The sequence below is a fragment of the Desmodus rotundus genome, chromosome 1 (genome assembly GCF_022682495.2).
Source record: "Desmodus rotundus isolate HL8 chromosome 1, HLdesRot8A.1, whole genome shotgun sequence".
Taxonomy (NCBI): Eukaryota; Metazoa; Chordata; class Mammalia; order Chiroptera; family Phyllostomidae; genus Desmodus; species Desmodus rotundus.
In genome coordinates this window covers 125,424,408-125,449,116 of record NC_071387.1, presented here as the reverse complement: position 1 = coordinate 125,449,116, position 24,709 = coordinate 125,424,408, and the positions used below count along the sequence as shown (strand labels likewise).

Below are 24,709 nucleotides of genomic sequence, written 5' to 3'. Positions count from 1 at the left end.
ATGTGGACTGGGATATACTTTTCTAACAATATAGTCTTATCAGTCTTACTTCATTTAAAACATGCTGCGAACAAAAATAATGGAAAGATGTTTATAATTATACTTCGAGAGATTAAAAACAAAGTGGTAAGACTTAAGACTAAATTCCTATTAATTGTCCATGTCCATGACAGGAAATAACCAGCAAAAAACATCAAGATTTTAAAACGTGCAGCTAACAGCATTTTAAGACCCTTTTTCACTAAGCAAACTGGCAAATTTGGTATTTAAGTAAAGAACTGTTCAATTGTGTTCAATGAAACACCACCCCCCAGTGGAAATTGTTCAAAGTGCAGCCACACATAGAAGCACTACAGCCTGAATAACTTACTGAGATCAGTAATATGCAGTGAAACAGTATCAGAACAGATTTATTCAAAATAAGTCTCTAGATTTGAGAGTACTAAATTTCACTGACCTCATTCAGTCATCCCACTCTCACCAGAGCTAAATTACAGGGATTACAACCTCAACTAGAAAAGCTGGTGACATGCTGAAGGACTGGGAGAGAAACAATATTAAAAGTTTTGCAATTGTACACAAGAGAAACCTAGCCATACTATGTGACAGTGTTACCATTTAAACATACTGCTAAACTTCTAATAATATTAATACATAATTTTTTTAAATACCATTACCATCCTATACCGGTATGTGTCTAGTACTTTGCATTCAAAGAACCATTATATACACTGCCACATTTGATAAACTTAGCCTTTTAGGAGGTTAGCATGAACCACTGTTCCTACTTTCACAGAGGAGTAAACAGTTTGGGAAAGGACAGGGAGCTTGCCCCAGGCTCCAAGGCCGTATGAAATGGCAATATGCAGACTAGAGCCTTGACCTACTACAATGCCACTCTCTTTCTCTAATGCTGTAAGTAAGTTTCTTTTATCCTAAAAAGTAAGTAACTACGCCCACTTAAAAAAAATCCATTTGTTGGGGGAAGTAACAGAGGAAGTGATAAATCAGCCACTTCAGTCGAACAAACAGCTGTAAAATAGGTAGTAAGGATGGGAAGATGATAGTTAAGGTCAGAGTACTTTCAGTTGAAACCATCAAAATAAAATATATTTGTAAATCTTCCATTTAGATTTCTTATAGTTTGCCTGTTTAAATCACATTTTATTTAGGGTATTTGTCCTCCCTACGATTTGTTTTTAATCCTCACCCAAAGGTAAATTTATTGATTTGAGAAAAAGAGAGACAGAGAGAAACATCAATGTGAGAGAGAAACATCGATCAGTTGCCTCCCATACACACCCTAACTGGGGATTGAAACTGCAACTTAAGTATGTGCCCTGATCGGGAATTGAACCTGCAACCTTTTGGTGTATGGGACGATGCTCCCATCGACTGACCCAGCCAGCCAGGGCTTTCTTACAGATTTTTAAGTGTCCCTTTATTTACGAAAGATTTTTATTATTTGTCATAGTGTTACAAATCATAAATTCCTTTATTGAACTGAGAAAGAAACAGAGGTTAATATCTGAGCATTAACATTACTTGATGGCTTCACTTTACTGTTTCACTTTACTATGAGGAGTTCCTGCTTTCTGTTGTAGTTCAATGCAGGGAAACTGCTCTTACAAGAGTTTCCAACTTCCCACTAAATTATTAAGAATATTCATGTTATAATGCTTTATAGTTGAAGAGTGCTTTTAACTATCTTTATAGATATTCATGTTCATGTATTTACTCAATTCAAGAATGTGTCACTAAATGAGTTATATCTATTACCAATGACATATCTATAAACTATTTTTATTTCTAAAGTAAAAGGATGCTTCCAATTCTACAAAAGTGTAATAAGTTTTATGTGTATTGATATGTAAGACATCCTTTGTTCTAAATAATCCAAGAAGTGTATAAAAGATGGTAAGGACAATATTATATTATAAATATATTTAGTTTTAGAGAGGTTACTTACATTTTTTATGTTTTTAAGACATACAAATTCAAGAAGCCCCTTTTTACACTTGTCCTATCCCAATCTCTCCTGGAGGTAACTGCTGTTAGCCATTCCTTGGATGCCCCTCTAGACATTTCTAAACTCCATGTTTGATGCCTTTTCCCCACTTTGATAAAGTTTCCTATAGCAAACAATTGCATTAAGAATATTTCATTGATTTTAGAGCTGTGGGATTCCAAAGGGGATTTCTTCCTGCTGTATTTTTCAGACTATAAGACACACCGGGCCATAAAACGCACCTAGGTTTTAGAGGAAAATAGGAAAAAAAAAAAAACCCATTCCACCACCCCCCACCCCCAGTGATCCAGGTAAGCTACATTCAGACTATAAGATGCACTCCCCTTTTCCTCCCAAATTTGGGGGGAAGTGCATCTTATAGTCCGAAAAATATGGTATATTCTGTTTATGTCCTGAATGCTACCAAAAGTACTTAAAGTGACTTAAATATAAAATACATATGCAGGGGCTATTAAAGAACAGAAAATTAACAAAATGCTACGTCAGGCAAAGACAAACCTACCGAAAGCACGGACTTCTCTAGTTGGCAACAGTGTCGGGTTTACCCTTAAGCTTCCTGACAGCCAAGGAAAAGGGAGAAAACACGGAGTTGCCATGCCACTTTCACTGTTTTGCAGAAAGATACATCATCATAGCTCCTGCGAAATCTTTTCCAGAATAGCCATAAATGTATCTAAATGTTTGAAGGACTCAAAAATGTGGGGCAGTTTAAACAGCAGTGTCTTAAATTAGGTCCTTTTAATTGACTTTCTATGTCTGAACAACAAGACATCAAAGGTGTCCTTACAGTGAGGAGAAACTGAAAATGAGAGACTGAGTCATCCAGAGCTCAGGCCTCGGACTCCCATTTATCTCAGTGATTTTCAACCAGGGTGCCACAAGAATTTTTAAAACACACAATACTTGAAAATTTAGCCAGCAGCACTGACCTCTTTTCCCTTAGATTGTCAAATCAAAAAATTACAAGTCAATACAACAATAGCCATCCAGAATGAGTAAATCACAGTTATACTGCTCAGGCCGGGTGGCTCAGTTAGTGGAGTGCTGTCCCATACACCAAAGGTTGCAGGTTCAATTCCCAGTTGGGTCAAGTACCGGAGGACCAATCGATGTTTCTCTCTCTCTCTCTCTCTCTCTCTCTCTCTCTCCCTCCCTCCCTCCCTCCACTTCACCCCTTCCCTCTCTTTATAAAATCAATAAACATATCCTCAAGAGAGAATTTTAAAAAATATACCTATTTTTTGTCAGACCTGTAAAAAAATATATTTTTTGGCGTGCTGCAGAATTTTAGTAATTAATTAGTTTATGTGTGCCATGAGATGAAAAAGGCTGAAAATCGCTGGTTTATCTGTACTCACCATCTGGGTAATGTGATCTAGTCTCCTGGCTTTAAATACCATCTCTAAACTGAGAATATTCCGATTCATATAGCTTCAACCTGTCCTTCCAACTGTGGAGTCCTGTATCCCACCCCTATTTAACATCTCCATCTGAATGTCTAACAGGAATGTTTCCGCTCTGCAACCTGGCCCACCCTCAGGCTTTCCTATCTCAGGAAATGGCCACTCTACCCATCTCTTACCCTAACAACCCACATCAGTAAATCAGCAAATCATACCACATACACCTTCAAAATGTATCACGAATTTAACCTCGCTGCTCCACCTCCATCTTAACCACCTGTCTAAAGCACCACCATTATTGTGTGTGGATTATGTAGAAAAGATATCGTATCAATCTTACTTTCAAAAACTGTAATTTTAATTACTCAATGGTTTTACTTCTTTGGTTCAAGAATAGAAAACTTTCCGCCTTTTTTACTGTAAATGCCAAAGAAAAGGTTCTTACTATAACACTTCAATTACTGCCCTCATGCCCTCAAGACAGCCCGTAATACCAGAAAACTGGGTATGGCTCGCCTACTGAGCAAGCCTCAAAACCATTCCATTCCCAGTATTTTCTTCAGATGTGTGCAAACATTTTCTGAAAGATGTAATTTATATTAAACTAAATGTCACCTGTTTTAATGTCAGGCAAAGGCTTAGCAGTTCTTATACCCAGTTAAAAATCCCATGTTTTACATTATGGAATATAAAATGTAGCAATCATATGAACATGAAGTTCTAGAATATATATCTTAAGTGATGCCCTTAACTTTGGTCTTGGCCAAGTGATTCTCCTTGGCCAATGAAATGTGAGTGGAAGTGGAATGCCACTTCGGAACAGAAGCTGCCAGAGACACTGAGTGGATCTACTGTTTTCCCTCTGACCCAAGAACAGCAATGTCCCAGATAGAAGCTGCTCCTTCATCCGGGATCCTGAAAGACACACAGAGCTGAGACACTGGGACATGACCGGAAGCTGAAAGGTCACATATGCATGAAATGATCCTTTTTATTGTAAGCCATTTAAATCTGTTTGTTAACCCAATGTAATCTAGCAAAAGTTGACTTATAGGAGAAACAAGCTACTCTATTTCCTAAGGTCTTACTTCTTATTAGCCTCTGAGCTAGTGATAGATTTATCCGGTTAATCACTTTTCCATAAACAAGATACTCTGATGCCATAAGATCCTAAGTTTCCTTATTCCACTTTACTATATTTTGCTTACTCAGGCAAAAGAAAATGATGAGCAGAACAAAAATTAACAGGAGAAATGTTAGCACTTGTGATGCAATCTAGGACCAGTGTATCCATGTTTTAAAAACCTAAAGTAGAGGGCAGTGCTAGTTAAGAAAGAACACAATCCACTCGTGGCCCAGAAAGGTCAGAGACTGAAAAGGCAGAAGAAAAAGCAGTGAGACTTTCTCACAGACTGACCTCTACCCTAAACGAAACTAAATCTGGCTTCCTCGGCCGAGTTTGGTAAATATTTTTCCAAGACAGAAATTTTCTACCATTTTGGACTTTCAGCAGCACACGCTGCAATATCATCTATAAGGCAATACAAAATAAACAGACACACTGTCCCTGTTTACTTTTTCTTAGAACTCAAAATTCCTAATCAGATTTTAACAAAGGTCACAAATACAGAAAAACTGATCCCCACAAAAACACATTGCTGTAAATTTTTCACAAAACGCATTTATAACCTAAAATTATATCTTAGTCACAACAAAAAGAAAAATAGAAATTTATTCAACCAATCTCAAAGACATACCAGCCCCGCCCCCCCGGAAAAACCCATGTCAAACAACAAAAAAAAAACAATAAACAAAGCACCTTCTTCACACAAAGCAATATTCTAGGTCCTTTAGAAGGCAGAGAAAATAAAGCAAGGTCCTTGCACTTACAGAATTGACTAAAAATCAATTTAAAATTATAAAGTAAAAATATTCAGAATATACTGCAATATAAAGAGAGAAAAAAAAAGAAAAAAACAGTAACAACATGTGTCATTAGGCCAGGACACAAAATATTCCTGGGAAAATTTGACAAAGAGGACCTAAACTATATACCCCCGAGCCAAATACAACAATGTCAAAATGTGTCCTTGCCACAAGCAGAATGGATTAACAGTCATGGGCTATGATCTTAAAAAAAGCAACATCCAAAGTCTCAGTGTTCTTTCCATAAAGATAAGTTACACATCCACACTGAGGGATAAGAGTATACTTAATGTCCGGCTTAGTTCTCCCTTGTTTGGAAAATCTGGTTTCTCGCTTACTCTTTTGTTATGTCTCCATAAACAAATCAGGGAAAATTTGTCTCTATGTATTTCTTAGTAAAATGGAGGAAATCGGGGATTGGGAGCCAACAATGTTACCCCAGAAAAGATACTAGTAAATACTGGGCCATAACACCTCCCCTACCCACCTACCCTGCACTGAGCACTCATTCAGTTACCATATTTTTCAAACTGTAAGACGCATTTTTCCACCCCCAAATTTGGAAGGAAAATGGGGGTACATCTTATAATCCATATGTAGCTTACCTGGCTCGCTGTGGGGAGGGTGCGGTGCAGTAGGGTCACAGGAGGCAGGAGCAGAGTCCCCACTGCCACATACTAGAGTGCTAGGGAGGAGGGTACAGGCGGTGCAGGCACGTTAGGAGAAGAAAGCCTGGGGCGGCGCCCATACGTGCCTCCATCACGTGACTGGTGTGTCCCCCATTAACATTAACACAGGCAAATTCCACTGCAGGGTCACCTGTCAATGTGGCCCTGCAGCTGTTGCCAAACTACAACTCCCATCATGCTTGGACAGGTTGGGATGATGGGAGCTGTAATTTGGCCACAGCTGCAGAGCCACACAGGTTGTGCAAAACTGCTGTCCCCATACAGGAGTGTTGCACAACCTGTGGTCCTCCAGCAGCAGATCCCCCCATAACAGTGTCAGCAGCAGATCCCCCCATAACAGTGTCTGCAGCAGATCCCCCCATAACAGTGTCAGCAGCAGATCCCCCCATAGCAGTGTCAGCAGCAGATCCCCCCATAACAGTGTCTGCAGCAGATGTCCCCATAGCAGTGTCAGCAGCAGATCCCCCCATAACAGTGTCAGCAGCAGATCCCCCCATAGCAGTGTCAGCAGCAGATCCCCCCATAACAGTGTCAGCAGCAGATGTCCCCATAGCAGTGTCAGCAGCAGATCCCCCCATAACAGTGCATCACCCACTGATGTTCGCAGCTACAGTGTCCCCATAACTATGAAGGACACAGTGCTGACGGTTCTGTCATTACTGTATTTTGTTGTAGAAAGATATGATAGCGTACCGTAGTCTCCCACTGAATCTACTGTAATTGTGGGAAAATGTCAAAGCGGAAAAGGATTTCTGCTTTAAAGGATGTTATTAAATATTTTAGCACATTTTTTGCTTCAAATTTTTTTTTCCTATTTTCCTCCTCTAAACCCTGGGTGCATCTTATGGTGCAGTTGAGTCTTACAGTCCGAAAAATACAGTATTCCACACAAAGACTTGGCTGTGGACAAAACTGCTCCTCGCCCATACCAAGTACCCAGCACACCAGGCCAAGCCAAACCATTTAGATCACTAAAACTCCCACCTTTGGGATTCTTCAGTGCAGCACTTACAACCCACCCTTCCTAATAAAACTCAAGCAACTACCCCTTCAATGAAAAATTTTAAAACCTGTTGTAAAAAACTTCCATTTGAAAATTTTTGATTAAAGAGATTTTAAAAAAATACTTAGGATTCCCTGACTCTAACTTTCCAGTTCCCAAAATGCATTTACTTCTTAATCTTAGCAATATATTTACACTGAGAGATTTATCTCACCTCAGCCTTCTATCTCCAAAAATCATAGCCCACAAAATACCAAATGCAACAACTTCCTTTTATGACATGACACCCCATCTTTAAGACATCCCATCTTTATCAAGTCTGTTAAGCTGCAAATTCTATGAAACTAGTTTACTTTAACAAGTAAGTTATAAAGTCATTCTCAAGGGGGAAAAATTTGGGGCTGGCAGAAGAAAAAATACGTGATAAAATTTGACCTTCACAAATTATTTGATGTAACGACAAACATGGCTGGCTTCTGAAGACTGTAGTACTTTAGCTACCAACTACTAATTAAAAAGAAAAAAATATCAACTTACCAACCACTGATGCTCCTCTTTCGGCAAAAGCCAGGGCATAGGCTCGGCCCAGTCCTAATGAAAAATAATCAAAAAGCTGAGCAAGTGTTAGCATAATTTTGGGGGTCCACTCAACGCAATCCCTATTTTAAAGTAACTGGTGAGCGATTAATTACATTACAATGTCTTCATTTGAACTCTCACCCTGTTTCACTCTCTTCACTTGCAGAGGTAAGAAGCTTAAAACTGCATTTTTCCACCTATTCTACCTACCATTTCCTACCATTCGACCTAGATGGTAGGATTCCACCATTAAATGTATCTCTGAGACATGTGGAAAGTTGGAAGGAGGCAGAAGCCACCTTACTGTGACTTCTAGCTGTTGCTGCTGGTTAAGAAGCTGATTTCTGGAAGCTTCCTAACCATTAAGAAACAGTGGATGTAGCAGCAACTTCTTGCTCTAGCTCCCTAACCTCTGGGGGGGGGCAGCTTCCATTCTCTACACCCTGGTATCCAAGGATGACTTGAGCTGCGGCAGTTTAAATGGCAGCTCCACAAGAGGAGGCGCCAAATGGACCACTTCTGCATTGCTCCACAAGCCATTCCAGGAGGAACTGCCTAGAATACAAACGGCTAAATTAAATCTTTTCCTGCTTCAGATAGCTAGTGATTTCTATATCCTGCGCTGGGCTTTAATGATACAATCACCAAACACGTATTTAATTCTTAGTTAAGCAGTAACTAAATACTTAATTCCAACTCAAAGATATAAGGTGTATATCCATACATCCAAAAATGAATACATACCTATATAAGTTTTACAAGTACAGAATATCTCAGGAAAATATATAAGAGGCTGGCAATTAGTGTTTACCTCTGAGGACTAGAACTGTGTGACTAGCAACTAAGGATGGAAGGCTTACTTTTGTATTACTTAAATTGTCTTAACATGTACACATTTTTAAATTAGTTGGTAAATTGGTAGTTTAAATTAATTGATCAGCAAGCATACAAATAATACATTGAGATGGCTAAAGTATCAGGTTCTTCTAAAAAGAACCCCAAATATAAATGAAAGATATCACCAAATAATTTATTTTAAAATTTAATCCACTCTGAACAAGAGAGAACTTGGCCAACATAACTCAAGCCTTCTTATACTTTATCAGATCGAAGCTGAAGCACTTGTTCTAAACACAGGGTTTTTTAGATAAATCAAATATTCACAATTAGAATGCAAAAAGTTATGCTAACAGAAAATATCAGGTGAAGAAATGGAGGAAGTCTCTAATATAAGATACTGAGGTAAGTTCATCAGAGAAACGTCTCAATTTACAACCAAGCAATACAATTCTCTCAAATGATATGTCAGTGATCTCCCTGTATCATGAAAGCACCCACGCTGTACAAAGGGCTGATTCACATCGAGAGCTGCACAGAGCCAGGCTGCTCAAGATTCCGTCACGCTACTCAGAGCAGTGCACAATTTAAAACTTATGAACTATTTCTGCAATTTTCCACTTAATAGTTTTGGACCAAGGGTAAGTGAAATCGCGGGTGAGTGCGGACTACTGTACAGTGCTTATCTTAATAAACACAAACTCAGCGGGAACTCTTAGATGCCATCTTTACAGGAGGCCTTCGTAAGAAGTAAAAACCCAGAGAGCCTAAAACCATCCCTCGGAGGAAAAGAAACACTGAAAGAATGACTTTTCAAAGGCAAGGAACTGATACTCTTCTGCGGGTGACGGCAGCACCCAGTCGCTTTTCCGCAACCTTTAAAAGTCCTTAAGAAAGCCTGAGAGAGTCTACCCGCGGAAGAGCAGCAATTGGTGCGCAGAGACAAGCGTCAGTTCGGACTTTCACCTGACCCTACCACCCGCGGCGCAGCCCGGCCTCTCTCCTCCCGCAAGACCTGGGCCCGCGGGAGGCTCCCCGAAGAAGAGACGGGGGAACGGGCTGCACCTAACCGTGTCCCCCCCCCCCCCCCCGGTAGGTCTTTCTGGCTCCCTACTCAAGGCTGGCCAGCCCCACCTCTCGCTCCACGACAAATTCGTTGTCCCGACAGCAGCTCTTCCACGACCTCCCACCCTGCGGCAACAACTGTGGCTGCGCACGAATTCCGGGCCCGAATTGGGGGGCTCGCCCTCGGCCTTCACGCGCTCACCTCCGCCCGCGCCGGTGACCAGCACCACCTGCCCGTCGAACCTCAGCGGTGAGGCCATGAGTCCTGCCTGCAACGACAAACAGACACACGGACGAGCAGAACCTCCGGAGCCTAAACTGCGGGACAGCAGAGGGGGGACGGGAGTGACCTGCCAATTTCTGGGAAGGAGACGGACACCGTAGTTTTCCAAGTGCGCCTGCGCGGAGATCCTTGGCCCTCTGGGAAATGTAGTCAGTGGTGCCTCCAGCAGGGGAGAGAGCTTGTCCCAGAGGCTTGGCTGGAAAGGTCATTTCCACTTCGGGAAGTAGTTATAGGAGGAGCTTATGTAGTAAAATGGCTGACGTGGCACTTTGAGTTTATCCATTCATCTGTTCTTTTGTCTTTCACTCAACAAGTGTTTTCTGGATTCAGGCACTACCCTAGAGAAATAGGATACAGCCCCTATCCTTAAGTAACTTTCAAAATAGCTCCTAAGAAAGAATGGCACCCTTACCAATGGGTAAAGATTTTTCAGAATGTTATCCCTGGACCTCCTACATTCAGGAGCTGTCACAAGATGCAGAGTCGTGGACCCCCACGATGACTCCCCAAAATACAACCTCGGGACAAAAAATTTTCACAAGTGCTCCTAAGTGATTTTTGGTTTGTATGTTTATAACAGCCCTATGTAATTTATTAAACAAAGCACAAGTTTACAGATGAACAGTAAGGTCCTTCAGAGTTTGTCATATGGTAAACCTTCAATAACAGTGCAGCATGATATGACTTGCGACAAATGTGTAAAAGTCAGTTAATGGTGCCAAAATAAACAGATCTTATCCCTGCTGGAGAGAAAAAGGAAAACTTTCCAAAGGAGATGGCACACAAAGTACTTTAAGAAGTGAAATCTGCAAATAAAGGAGAACTACAGGTAATGAAAACACTGGCTAGATTGGGGAGAAGGGGAGAGGGTAAGGCCTCAGAAATAAAAAGAGTGAGTCAGATCGCATTTAGATGTTTTAATTCAGTGTGGAGAATGATTGTAAGCAGGATTACTCCAGGGAACACCTTTATATATGACAAGAAAGAGGTCGCTTCTAAAGCATTGCACCAGGACCTCCCCCACCCCAGTGCCACCTCCAACCAGTGGGCCGGTTGCCTGGAGACTGAGCCCCCCTCGCAGTCCCATGCTGGCACTGGCTCTGCGGCCCCTGCACCTGCTGCCTCAGCAAAGGCAAGTCCACCCTTGGTTCAGAACAATGACCACCTTCTTTGTTTACTGGCCCCGAGGAAGGCCTGGAGGCCTAGACCATGGACATTTTGAGTCCAGGCCTGAATCAAGATGCAAAAGGGAACCTTGTGCATGACCATATAGCAATTCTAGGTTCCAGGGTAGGACTCCGAGACATTTCATAGACTTTGGTCTCCAAGCCCCTGCTTCCTGTAGAGAAAGCTGAAGAAGCTATGCAATGCAGCCGACCCAAATTTCCTCAAACTAGAGGCCTAGTGAACTGTGCACCGGCCCTTTCTCCAAGCTCCACCTGGCGAAAGTGCCCACATGTCCTCCTCAGGGTATCTGTTTGGATCTTGTGTTGTAATGTTTCCCATATAATCCCATAATCCTGTTAACTTTTTTTAAAAATTTAAATTAAAAAAAAATAAACTGGAAAAAAGGCTGTGTATATTATTCCTACTTTCAGAAATGTAAGTGCAGAATCAACCCAGTTGTAACTTACCATGAGGTGCCTTCAGCCTCAGACCTGCGACGGGGAGCAGAACTAAGGCTTTCGCAGCCACAGCTGGGAGCCCACACTCCATTTCCCAGACTCCTGCTGGGCAGTGGCTAGTCCCAGACCAGAGCCAACGAGTATAGTGCCCAAGGAAACATGTCTTGAATATAAAATAGAGGCAGTACAGATTTAGGAATTTCAGTCGCAGAAGTACAGCGAGGTGTGCAATTTAAAACACTACAAAAAGTGTTGCTATACAGAGGTGGGAAAAAGGAGCTATGTAGTTGTTTGTGTAGAAAATAACAACACTTAATAGCTAATAACAAGAATAAACTGTTTTGCATGCTCGTCACTGTAAGCCTACCTTTGCCTACTCCTGTAGAACTGTAGATTATTCTTTCTAATCGTCTCATCTTGCTCTCAAGCCCTCTCTCTTATGGGAAGGGAGTCGGAAAAGGAAACTTAGACTTACCATGTAAAAATAACTCAGTCTGGCTCGTGGAGGGGTGTTGTGGAGGAGACAGGCGGTAATGGATGGAGACTTAACTTGTGGGATGGGGAACCCACAATACAATGAACAGATGATGTTTTGTGGAAGTGTGCGCCTGAAACCTGTATAATTTTACTAACCTGTGTCACCCCAATGAGTTCAATTGAAAACTAAAAACTTGGTCTATTTGGGGCAAATGCTGCTGTCTTTCTCCCTCCTCCCTCATAGCCTGTATTTCACCTTAACGTAGAGGAAAGGTTTGGCAAGGGTAGGGGGGGTCCTTAAAGGCATGCTGGCCTGTTTCCCACCCCCCACCACCTACCGATAGCAGATAAAACTTGCAGTTTATTTTCTCAGCATAATTGAAGGGTCTCAGTGGTCCTCAACTCACCCGCACTGGGCCCCAACTCAAATCTAGCCTCTGAATCATTTACAATAGTGTGTGGGTTTCGGCATTCTGTGAATCTGCTGTGCATTATGTTTTACTCTGTGAGCTGGTTTAGCAATCTCTACGTAAGTCTAAACATTTCAAATTTTTTAATTACTCACATAAAATTTGAAAAAACAAACCAAAACATACCAACCAAGAGCCAAGAGAGACAGGTGTAGGACCTCCAGCTTGCTCATCACACCGACCAACAGCAAGGCTATCACCACCAATCTGCGGCAGTCACCCAATGACGATTCAAGGTCACTTGCATGGCGATGTCTTCAGATAGAGTCAAAATCTGTCTGGTGCTTTGTCCTTTTCCCTGACCCATCTCTTCAGGCCCAGGCCAGGAAGGGGACAAGGGGTGTCTGGTCCCTGAAGAACCCAGGCCAACCATGGCCCCTATTATCTACCCTTCTAATCTTTTTTATTCCCTTCCCAGTAAGAATTCTAGTTAATCTTTCCTGCTGGCCAGAACTCCTCCTAAGTTTATCCTCTCTGCTCCGACTTTATGGATGTCTCCTTTGTAAGGGATCACTTTCTAAGAAGAAACTATGCTTTATGGCTTAGCCCTGATGCTGGGAGAACAGAAAGGGATATTAGAGGAAAACAGTACTCTGTTTTTTTGCTTCTCAGTCTTCAAACCTGCTTTCAGTTGTTGGAGAATACAGTACCTCTGTCTATCTCCTACCTAAGAGGTTGAATATACCAGATACTCACCTTTCTAGCCTCCCTTGCAACTAGGCATACTACATGACCTAAGTTCTACGAGTCAGATGCTTCTCCCAAGGCATCGAATTAGGGTGGAATGACAGACTGTACCAACTCCACTCTGGTAATAAATAGAGGAAGCAGCAATGGCATTAGCTCTAGTGGGAGTGGGCAACATTCAATGGTAGTAGTGTCAGAGGTGCAAATTGCAGTGTCTAGTATCCAGCTGCAAGGATAGTGGCATCTTCATCAGACCACCTGTGCCATGATTTGGCTGTGGTTCCTGGCTGCAGGGGCTCTGAACCCTACCATCTGGCTTCCTGCAAATTCTCTCAGCTGTCACCCAGCTGCAGCTGATTTGAGATTGCAGCTGCACAGGCTGATTTAGCACTTGGAAACCACTGCAGCCAAGTTCAATTAAAAAAAAAAAAAAAAAGGTTCATTTGGGAGTCAATACAGGCTTTCCAGGACCACATACTGCGTAAGTCAGGATCAAGCCTTGGATGGAGATAGAAATTTCTTTCCTGGGCTCACAAAAGCTCTGAAGGAGACGCTGTCCTGCAAGGCAGCAGTACTTTGCGTGAACTTCAGACCCATTGTTAGCACCCTAGAAGGAAGCACTTTAGACTCGGCCTTCTCTCAAGTTCAACTTAGTAGATGGAAATCTAGTTAAGTTGTTACTAATCTTTTTCTCCTTAATCTTGTTTTATAGCCTTGAATAGATGACCCAGGTTGGAGCTTATGCAACCAAAAAAAAAAAACCAAACAAACAAAAATTGCAGGAAAGAATGTAAGTGCATCTTTTAGAGTAGGAAAGTTTGTGGCAGTGTGACCTAACTGGGCCTCTGAAGATATTAGAAGATTTACAGCAGGTCTTCAAAAAACATCGTTCTGTTCAACATTTTATTATAACATTCAGATGATGTGGGAACTTAACTTGTTTAGATCATTTAGCCTATGGTAAAACTGGTTCCGCTATACGTCGTTTCACTTAATAGTCAAAGAACCTACCGTTTGGTGAAGATTTACTGTGTATTCATTCTATCTGTAGCATAACAGCACAAGATACGGTGCTCGCACCTAGTGGTGGCCAGTGTATAAAAGCGAAAGTGTGTGAGAAACGCAGGACCACGTTTTCCATTTTAAACTCATCTCATGTGCACACAGGAAGTAAGATTTAAATATTCACACATTCAACCTTGATTTACTAAGGCCGCTATGAGTCAGGCACTGTACTAAGAACAAGCCAGACGAGGGCCTGCCCGTAGACACCTTACATTCTGGAGAAGTGAGATGATGAACATACAAATAAATAAATTATCCCACATAATTGCAAGTGTTTGGTGTTGTACAAATATTAACCCATTTGGTTTCAAAGAAATCTATAAAGCAAGTGCTATAATTATCCTCATTTTTCAGATGAGACGCCTGACATGCAAAAAGGTTAAGTAACTTAGCCGGCGTGTAACGCAGTAAGGATTCAAACCCCAACGGTGTGGCCCTTTTGCCGGAAACGAGGTGATGGGATTCTAAAAGGATTGGAAGTGGAGACAGGGGAGGGAGGTATGTCTTTCCAGAGGGTATCTAGGAAAGGCTTATGAGGAGATGGATTTGGGGCTGAGAGCTGAATGTTAAGAGCCGGTGAAGCAAGGACGGGCACTGCGCTTTCTAAGCAGCATGGACAGCACACACAGAGGCTCTACGGGAAGAACACCTCTGCACCTGCTGGCATGAGAGGGGCTCAAAGAGGTAGGCAAGGACCAGATTGTACGAACTCTTACTTAAGCCACAGTTGAAATTATAGATTTTATTTTATACTTTTTGATGGGAAGCCCTTGAACGGCAGGGGAGTGAAGTGACCTGACATACAAAACTACATATTCCTCTCTGTATGTCTATGGGAAAGTACAGGAATAGCGAACACCCCAGGAGAGCACATCAGCCTGTAACTGGTTAGTTCTGGACATGAGTTGGGGACCACGGCAGTGATCGAGGTGATGCTTGCTTTCTCTGATCTTTACATGAAAATCTATTTGTATAGTTATGCAAATGAGTAACTGCTTAAAACAATTCAAGCTCCATAAAATTCCCTACATTCTGTAGCTTAAAAGCAACTCAATTACAAGCAGATACACCAAGCTAAGGAAAACAGTATTTGTGTAGCTTCTGAAGCCTGCGTTAGGTCAAATCCGAGGTACTGGATGTGTATCTCCCTTAGAGAAACCACAAGCAGTCACGGGTATTGAGAAAATCATCTTAGGGAGAAGCTGACGACACCAGGAAGAGGCACGCGAAGTAAAACTGCACTGTGAGGCTGAGCGCACCCAAAGAAGTATCGTAGTAAGAACCTGGCTGGTTTCTTTCGGTGGGAAGCAACCAATTATCTTGGGCATTGTACAAATGCTGAAAACCATTTTCAGGACATGATGAGCTTCTGCCATTTTTTTGTCTTTCTTTTTAAAATGCACCCGATGAAATGTTCTTTAGGAATAAACCTGACTTACCTTGTACACCTACTCCTTTGGCACAACTAACTTTGAGCAGCTTGGAATTTACCACCAAATTTCTTATCCCATTTGCTTTTAATCTTCCAACTTCCTTTTCACAACTCCTTTTCCATCACACAGTTTATTTCCTACTACCTTACTTTTCACCTCAAATCCCTTCATTCTGCTTGAAGATTTCAGAATCCATGCGCATGGTCCATCCAACACCTTGCTTCCTAATAACTTAGTTCTCTCGCTCCCAGTGACTTTTTAAAAGCATTCAATCAACTGTTGGCATTATCTTCCACGGTCACCCCCTGGACATGTTCATTACCAAAAAGCTTACCACTCCTGAAGGCTCATAGGCAAACATTTGACCTTTCCAGATCAAGTACCCTCATTGCAGAATTCTTCCCTATGGCCATGACCTTCAATGCATTGGCCCCCATGGCTCTCTCAATAGGCATAGCCTCTTTCTGTTTCCCCTTCTTTCTTGCTTAGGCTCCAGGACGCATCATTACAGTCCCCAGTCCTGCTTCTCTTTTCCTCTCTCATAGACTCCTAGAAAACTTTGAGTTTTCCAGTTTAAAATGTTTTCCAATTTCTATTATCCTTTCTTTCTTGATGCATGATTTATTTACAAGTATATTTTGTAATACCAAACATAAGGGAATTCCCTAGTAATCTATTTGTTGTTGATTTTGAGCTTAATGATTTATAATCAGAGAACATACTTTGATTTTAATTATTTTAAAATATATTGAGATTGGCTTTATGAACACCACATTTTAGGAAAGATTCCAGATGTACTTAAAAGGAATGTGCATTTTAGGACTCAGGGTTCTATATACGGCCATTAAGTTAAATTTATAGATCATATTATTCAAGTCTTTCACATCCTTACTGATATTTTGCCTGCTTGTTCCATCGGCTTCTAAGATAAATATGTATAAAATATTGTGGTCTGTAGGAAAAGGCCTAACTATTCAACACAGGTAAGTGAAGAGGTAGAATCAGAAAATTGCCTGGGACAATGGGTGCACAATGCAGTTCACCCTAATAAATCCAATTAAAAAAATGAAAAGAAAATGCAAAACAGTTCTAGAAAGTCATACAAGTTGCTTTTACTTGAAAGTGACACCTCGCCCCGGCTGGGCGCTCAGTGGGCTAGAGCACGGTCCTGACGCGCCGCTGCTGTGGGTTCGATGCCTGGTCGGGCTGCACAGGCTCAAGCATCACTGTCCACAGAGCTCCCAGTGTGGACTGTGAGTTTACGTGCTTATCATCTAACGCTTACTGTTAAAGAAGCTCTTTAACATTGAATATGAGAGGTAGCTTAACAAGTGTCTTAGGTGTCTATTGTTACATAAGAAATTACCACGAAACCTAGACAGTCTAAAGTCACAAACATTTATTTATCTCAGTTTCTGTGGGTCGGAAATACGGGCATGATTCACCTGGGCTCCTCAAGCTCAGAGTCTCTTGGAATGTCACCTGCGAGGCGGCGCTCAAGGTGCCATTGTGGCTGCAGTCATCTCAAGGTTTGTCTGGGCCACTGGCCAACCTCCGGTCTCAGCTGACTGTTGGCTGAAGACGTCACTTCCTTGCCATGTGGTCTTTTCCATAAAGCTACTAACAACAGGGTAAATGAGAGCAAAAGAAAGCACCCAAGATAGAAGCCGTGTTATATATACGTGTGTGTATATATACATATACATATATACATATATATATATATTAAGAGCAGTTTTAGGTTTACAGCAAAATTAAGCAGAAAACAGAGTTCTCATATTCACCCTGTCCCCACACAGGAACCCGCACACTGTTGACATTCCCCACCAGTGTGGTATATTTATTACAATTGATAAACCTACATTGACTCATCATTATCACCCAAGTCCACAGGTTACATAAGGGTTCACTGTTGGTGGTGTACGTTTTATGGGTTTTGACAATTGTATAACGACATCCATCCACTATCACAATGTAATACAAAATAGTTTCACTGCCTTGAACATCCTCTGTGGTTCGTGCGGCCATCCCTCCGTCCTCCTAACCCCTAGCAACCAGAGATCTTTTTACTGTCTCCATAGCTTCATTGTTACCAGCATATCATATAGTAGGAATCTTACAATATGTAACCTTTACAAATTGGCTTCCCAGTTAGTAATATGCATTTAAGTTTCCTCCATGTCTTTTTATGGTTTGATAACTCACTTCTTTTTAGCACTAAATACTCTTCCATTGTGTGGATGTACCAGAGTTTATTTATCCAATCACTGCTGAAGGGCATCTTGGCCGCTTCCAAATTTTGGAAAACCATAGTCTTTTTGTAATGTAATCTTGGAAGTAACATCCCATTAACTTCTGTGACATTCAGTGCATTGGAAATGAGTCAATAAGTCCAATTTACACTCAAAGAGGAGAGATTACATAGGGGCATGAATGCCCCCTTGGTATTCCCTTGCAATACCCTCATAGAAGCCCATCGTAGAAGCTGCCTACCCCACCAGGGAAGGCAAGTGTTTACAGCTACCCTGACCATGCTCAAGCAGCCAGGCCGGTTAAAGAGCGCCTTTAGAAGGTCTGTGCCTGAAAAGTATCCACTCTTCTTTTGATGTAGCATAATTAACCAAAGCCCTAAAAACTACTATGTAACACAATGGGTGCACTTGGCCCTAATGAGGACAATCCTAAATCAATGCACAGCCCTTTAAAATGTGCCTGCCAACTCATTTTTTTATAGAAAAACAGAATCTATTTGTAGCACATTTTCTTGGACAGCTGCCCATCCATTTAGGCTTTTATAAAAGGGACCTTCCAATTACACTGTGTAGTTTGTTCCACTCCTCTCTGTGCTGCAGAGTAGAATATATAACAGAGGATAAAATACCCAATAAATAAAATAATTTCAGTTTTGTTATATATATTATATCACATATAATAAAACATGACATATCCTGAATTTTTTATTTTTGTAGGAAGAATTCCCATTATTTACCCTCATCTGCAATGCAAAGGTGAAAACACAATGCCTTCTTTCCTCCTCAGATTATAAAATCCCCATAAGCAGCCCAACATTTGGTGGGAAGCGTTTGTGAAACCATCTCTTTGTGGAAACAGTGGATCTATAGGCTTATTTACTACTTTTCACAGGTGAACTCATTAGTCCCCTGAAATATGTGTACAAATGCTGCATAGATCCTCGGTCTTTGCTTCACTGGATTGCTACATCCAGTCTAAATATGTTCTCAAGGTGAACAACTTGGTGATTCTGCCCTTGGCACAAACTTGAAGTTGTACCATAGTTAGAAAACAGTGACACCATTTCACCACAAGAGGGAGTAGAGAGCCACAGAAGCTCTTCAATGTTCTTAAAACTTTGCTATTCTGGAGAAAAGAGCATTTTTACTGTTTCTATCTTCCCCGACACTTTCCCCCTTGGAATGATCCAGAGACTTTTTTCTGGCTAAAGGCAGGACCAACATCTGCATACCTCTGTAAAGGCAAGGAAAATGTATCTGGGAAGAGATTGTTTCCCCTGCCGCTGTCCCGGGCTGACTTCTGCAAGAGCTGCGCCCCAATACTGATTCACACAGGAGTGGGCTCCTGTCTCATTGCTGAAGGCCCCCTCCAGTGCCTGTCACTGATCTCTGACTTGCCACCCGGGCCCAGGTACAGTGGACCCTTGAGCAGCAAGATCTGAACTGTACAGGTCTGCCTATGTGTGGATTTAAAAATAAATAAATGCTTTAAATGTATCTTCTCTTCCTTATGAATTTCTTTAGCTTACTTTATTATAATATGTGTAATATACAAAATGTGTTAATCAACTGTTTATATTACAGTGAGGCTTCTAGTCAATCACAAGCTATTTAGTGTTTAAGTTTTGAGGGAGTCAAAGTCCTGTACACATTTCGACTGAGCAGGGGTTGGCACCACTAACCCCAGTCTGGTTCAAGGGTCAGCTGTATATGGTTTATGAGAATACTTCCTGTGTTCAGCCATTCGAGTCCTTCTTCAATTAATTAGTCATGGCACTAAGGCAATGAGTAGCTTTCAAAGGCTGAGAGTAAACCCTCAGTAAGCAGAGAAAGGTCAGAATTATAGCCTGGGAAAACATACCTCGCTTGGAATGACATAAAGAGAAACCCCCAGTCATAATCCACAATCACCCCCTGAGCCCTGTGTGTCAGGGGAAGTTCTAAAATTCTAAGTCCCTGCCCTGGTTGGTGTGGTTCCGTGGATTGAGCGTCAGCTTGCGAACTGAAAGGTCACTGGTTCGATTCCCAGTCAGGGCATGTGCCTGGGTTATGGGCCAGGTCCCCAGCAGGGGGTGTGTGAGAGGCAACCATTTGATGTTTCTTTCCCTCTTATTCTCCTGCCCTTACCCTCTCTGAAAATAAAATAAATAAAATCTTTTAAAGAAATTTAAAAAATAAAACTCTAAGTCCCATTGGTAGTGGCACTTTATACTTAATTACCATACAGGGTGATTTCGGATTCTTTTTTTTTTTTCATTGTTAGCACAGCCTGGAAAAAAAGAATGATGAATAGAGCTGAGCAAGGTAGTTTCCCTCAGCAGAGTGTGTCAGACGCTGCAGGCAGAAGGTCAGGCAAAAAATATGGGTGGAGTAAATGCAATGGGAGATCATTTATGACAGTGACAATGGACGTATGATTCCTTGAGTCCTGGCTGGAGCTTACTCAGACACATGGATTCAACAGAACAGGTTTCAAAACTATGACAGGAAAAAACTTGATAACAAATTTCCAAGTGTCTGCAACAAGAGTTTATTCTCTTACTAGATTTCTATACCTCATCTCCAAAGAGTTCCAAGTGTTGTAATGAGTGGAATGTAAACGTCTTTCAGGTGCTGTCAGAGGCAAAGCCTGGTCTAGCCTTGGTGGTGGGAGGAATGATCAGAGATGGAAAAAAACCACCAAAATGCCTGAACAACTGGGGGTGACTTCAGATGACTGGAGAAAGAGCAATGGCTCAATCCTCTGGTGTGAAAACATTCAGCGGGCCAAAGGCATGAGCATAGAAATAAGGTCCCGTACCACAGCGATCCGAAAAGTTTGGGGAAGCTTACTGCAACCTGGGAGACACATCACATCTTGAATCTTAAAATCCTCCAAGGGTTACATCCAGAACATCTCATGATACAGTTCCCCAAACTCCTGTCTCTAACAACCTCCTGCTGTTAACGCTGGTCCCTAGTATACAATGCTCATTTATTATGGAGAAATATATGCTTCCAATATACCACAGACTTGCCTTCCTGCCTTTGTGTCAGCATTCCTTCCCAGCTGTATGCTGCTCAAGTCAATATGATTTTACAATCAAACCCCAACATATCAGGAACTTGTCAGAAGCAGGCCACCCTTGTACCCAAGCTGAAAAGTCACTACATCAAGGTCTAGCTCAGAAGGATCAGCAAAGAAGTATGGAGCCCATGGCTTGTTGTTATCCATGTCTGCACTCAGGGGACTATGAGGCTTGGGTTGTGCAGACCTGGGTCCCATGCCCCCTTCAGAGCTGGGTGTGAAAGTAGCTCCCACTTGCATTGAGAGTACTACAGATTAGATTCCCAGTGAACACTGGAAGCTATTAAAAATAGAGTAAGTGGAATCTGGGCAGCCAAGAGGCGGCACGTGTCCAGCTCAACCACCTTTGAGCCCTTCCTTCTCCATAGTCTCTATCACAGCCTCATTTGGCTTCCCCTTGGATGTCCGAACAGAGTGCAGAGAAAGCCCTTCCCGCTGTGCAATGTGTCGGCCCTAACTATCGGCAACCACACATTGCCCATTGCTGTATGTCGAGGACCATTAATCCTTGTTAGCTTAACGCAATCATGTGTCACTCAACCACAGGGACGTGATCTGAGAAGTGAATCATCAGGCGATTTAGTCACTGTGCTAACACCATGGCACGCACTTACACAAACCATTTCACACCCGGGCCGTGCGGGAGAACACGTAGCTCCTGGGCCACACAGGTCTGTGCAGCATGTACTGTACTGGATATTGTGGGCGATTACAACACCATGGTAAGTATTCGTGTACCTAAGCATATCGAAACGTAGAAAAGGTATAGCATAAAAGATTTTAAAAGTGGTACATCTGCGCTTACCGTGAACCAGGCGTGCAGGACCGGGAGCGGCTCTGGGTGAGCCGGCGAGTGAGTGGCGAGTGAACGCGGAGGCCCAGGACATGACTGGGCACCGCTGCAGACTTCATAAACACTGTCCGTTTGGGCCACACTAAATTTATTTAAGGATTGATTTATTTCTTCAATAATAAATGGACCTTAGCTTACAATTTTAATTTTTTAAACTTTTAGACTGTTTTTAAATAACACAAAAATACATTGTATAGCTACACAAAAGCATTTTCTTTCTTTATAGGCGTATAAGCCTTTTTCTATTAAATATATATATATTTTTACTTTTTAGTTTTTTGCAAAAACTCAGACAGAGCACACACACATGAGGCTAAGCCTGCACGGGGCCGAGAGCATCGATATCACGGTCTTCCAGCCCCACGCCTTGTCCCAGGGAAGGCCTCCAGAGGCAAAACATGCGTGAGCTGTCATGTCCTACGATCACAAGGAGGACACTAACGTTAGCACTCAGCGCACCCTGAGCAGCCTTCTCCAGGCGTTATGGCAGCTGCGGACAGTAGCTCTTCAGCTCCGTTACAACCGCATGGGGCCATCATCGTATGCACGGTCCACTCTTTACCGAAACACTATGTGACACACGACTGTACTGTTTAGCCTCTGCTCATATCTCCCACGAACTCCTACCGTCACCAAGGCATACACACACCCCTCACAGGGAGAGAAGCCAAGCGAATGACAACATCTGACGACAACAAAGACCTCGGATAATAACCATCATGGTGACAGGGGAAAGTTCAAGGGTGGTCAGGGTGGTGAGGGGTGTTCATTACCACTTAAATTCATTTCAGAATAAGACATGTTATCAATACAAAATTCACATAAAACAAATATTTTTTTCAAGTACACTTCTCTATTCTTCCCTTTGAGCCTCTGAGCATTGTATTTATAAATAAATAAGTAAAGTAAGTAAGTAGACATTTTTCTCCACATTTGGCTTCCACAGTAAACACATGTAATCAAATCACTTACTGAGTGGTTCACTAGCAAGGAGTGATTGTCCTTCCATGACAAGACAGCTTCTCCAAATTTTCAGAGCAAGAAGCATATATGATGAGAACATGACGATTTATTCCATGAGACATCCTTTTTCCTCAGAGTGATTCAGCTCTGCCCCACAGCCTGTAGCTTGCCACTGGAAAATCCCACTATCGGCCTTCTGGGTGATCTGGGGAGTATCCACCCGTGGGAGCTAGGTCTCCTGATTCTCTCAGACCTACAGCAGACAAGTGTGGGCTGAGGAGCTGGAGGGTAAGGACTCCCACCTTTCTAGACTCGGGAGTACACAGGCACGGGGTGGGGGCAGGGCTGGCGCCTGGCAGGGCAGGCAGTGGGGTGGGGCAGCCTGGGCTGTCATCCAGCCTCCGGTCACAGCTGGGTGTCCATCCACAGTCCCTTCTTTCTGAGCCTGAGTTTCCTCATCTGTAAAGTGGTGATAAGAATTCTTATCTTCTAGAGCTGTGACACAGACATGATGGACCACAAGGAGAGTTTAGCATGGTGCCAGGCACACAGTACTAAAGGAACACTAGTTTGAATTACATTTTTTGATTTGTGTTGTAGTGTTTTTTAATTTGGGTTTATTTTTAAGTGCTCAAGAGGTAAAGCTTGGCCTGAACTTTTACTTCCATCAGGAGAAGGACTGTTATCGACAACTTAAACAGCCTTAAACTGAGAAGGAAAACACCATTGGATAGCTCGGTCCCTCACTGGAAACAGGAAAACACCAGCGCTTAGATTTCCCTTTACCTACCAACTCAGAAGAGCAAGCAAACAAATCGTAGGCATATGGAATGTTTAAGAACACGTAATGCTTTTTCTAGAGTTTGTGTTTCTATTTTAAATTATTTTGACTCTTAATTCTGGCCCAAGGAAAAATTCAAAGCATTATTAATTGTATTCTTTTTTTCTTTTTCTTTTATTTTTGTTCAATTACAGTTGTCCCCACTACCCTCCCCCATTACTTTCCCCTGCCCTACCCACCCCACCTCCCACATTCAATCCTACACCCCCATTGTCTTTGTCCATGGGTCCTTTATTCATGTTCCTTAAAGATCCTTCCCATTCTTTCCCTCTTACACCTCTGCCCCCTCCCCTCTGGTCCCTGTCAGTTTGTTCTTTATTTCCATGTCTCTGGCTCTATTTTGCTTACTTGTTTGTTTTGTTGATTAGGTTGCACTTATAGGTGAGATCATATGGTATTTGTCTTTAACTGCCTGTCTTTCTTGACTTAGCATCTCAGATGCCATCTTGAATTGCTTGCAGTCCTCCTGAGGCACAAAGGTGGAGCTGCTTAGGGTCTGGAGTCAAGGTGGATCATACCTTCAGTTCCCGGAACAATAGCTTTTACATGCATTGATTACTAAGCTTATTAGCTATTACTTAAACTAAAATATTCCAACTCTTCAGATCACATAAATCTTTTGTATTTTAATAGTATTCAATAATAGCTTCTATTTACTGAGGACTTACTAGATATCCTGTTCTGAGTGCTTTATGTGCCTTTAATGATTATTTGAGATAGGCACTCCAGATATGCCCATTTTACAGATGAGGAAACTGAGGCTCAGTGAAATGAAATCACTTTCCCAAGCTCCAACCACAAAGCTTGTGCGGTTTTTGGTTTTTTTTTTTTTAACCGGGGGACACTTTGCAGCCTTCCCAAATAGTTTAAATAAATGATCACAAATGCTTCAAAATAGTGAGCCTTAATTTGAACCAATACATCCTCATGATATTTCAGGACAGTCTTTAATTCTGAGTTCTAGCTGGTTTGTCTCCATTGACCAGGCCAGGTGGCCACAGATTTGTTTGTTGGCAAAATTTCCTGGGACTAGAGTTTTCTTGGGTTACCTCTCCCTTCTGTAAAAGAGCAAGGACTTTCCACAAGGAATGCAAAACCAACCTAGCAATCATCTCGTATCAGTCAGAATGCTCTCTGTTATAAGAAAAGACACTTAATTCAC

At 42.0% G+C, this 24,709-nt stretch overlaps 1 protein-coding gene and 1 long non-coding RNA gene across 3 annotated transcripts in view; both read right to left on the bottom strand.

Moving 5' to 3' along the window:
* HSD17B4 (hydroxysteroid 17-beta dehydrogenase 4) overlaps positions 1–9,987 on the bottom strand; it is an 82,627-nt gene extending 72,640 nt beyond the window's left edge. Inside the window, exons 1-2 of the mRNA XM_024571702.4 lie at positions 9,734–9,987; positions 7,588–7,641 (exon numbers count right to left, since the gene is read on the bottom strand). Coding sequence (XP_024427470.2) covers positions 7,588–7,641; positions 9,734–9,791 — 112 coding nt within the window. The 5' untranslated portion in view covers positions 9,792–9,987. The remainder of the gene's footprint in view (positions 1–7,587; positions 7,642–9,733) is intronic.
* A 6,967-nt stretch (positions 9,988–16,954) lies between these two features.
* LOC139440285 (uncharacterized) lies at positions 16,955–23,015 on the bottom strand. 2 transcript variants are annotated; one of them, XR_011650399.1, is made up of 3 exons: positions 22,716–23,015; positions 21,696–21,825; positions 16,955–17,191 (listed from the first exon to the last, which is right to left on the bottom strand). It is a non-coding gene; the product is annotated as an uncharacterized lncRNA (long non-coding RNA). The 2 variants fall into 2 exon arrangements; XR_011650397.1 differs by having other exon boundaries at positions 16,955–17,188.
* Positions 23,016–24,709: the final 1,694 nt, after the last annotated feature.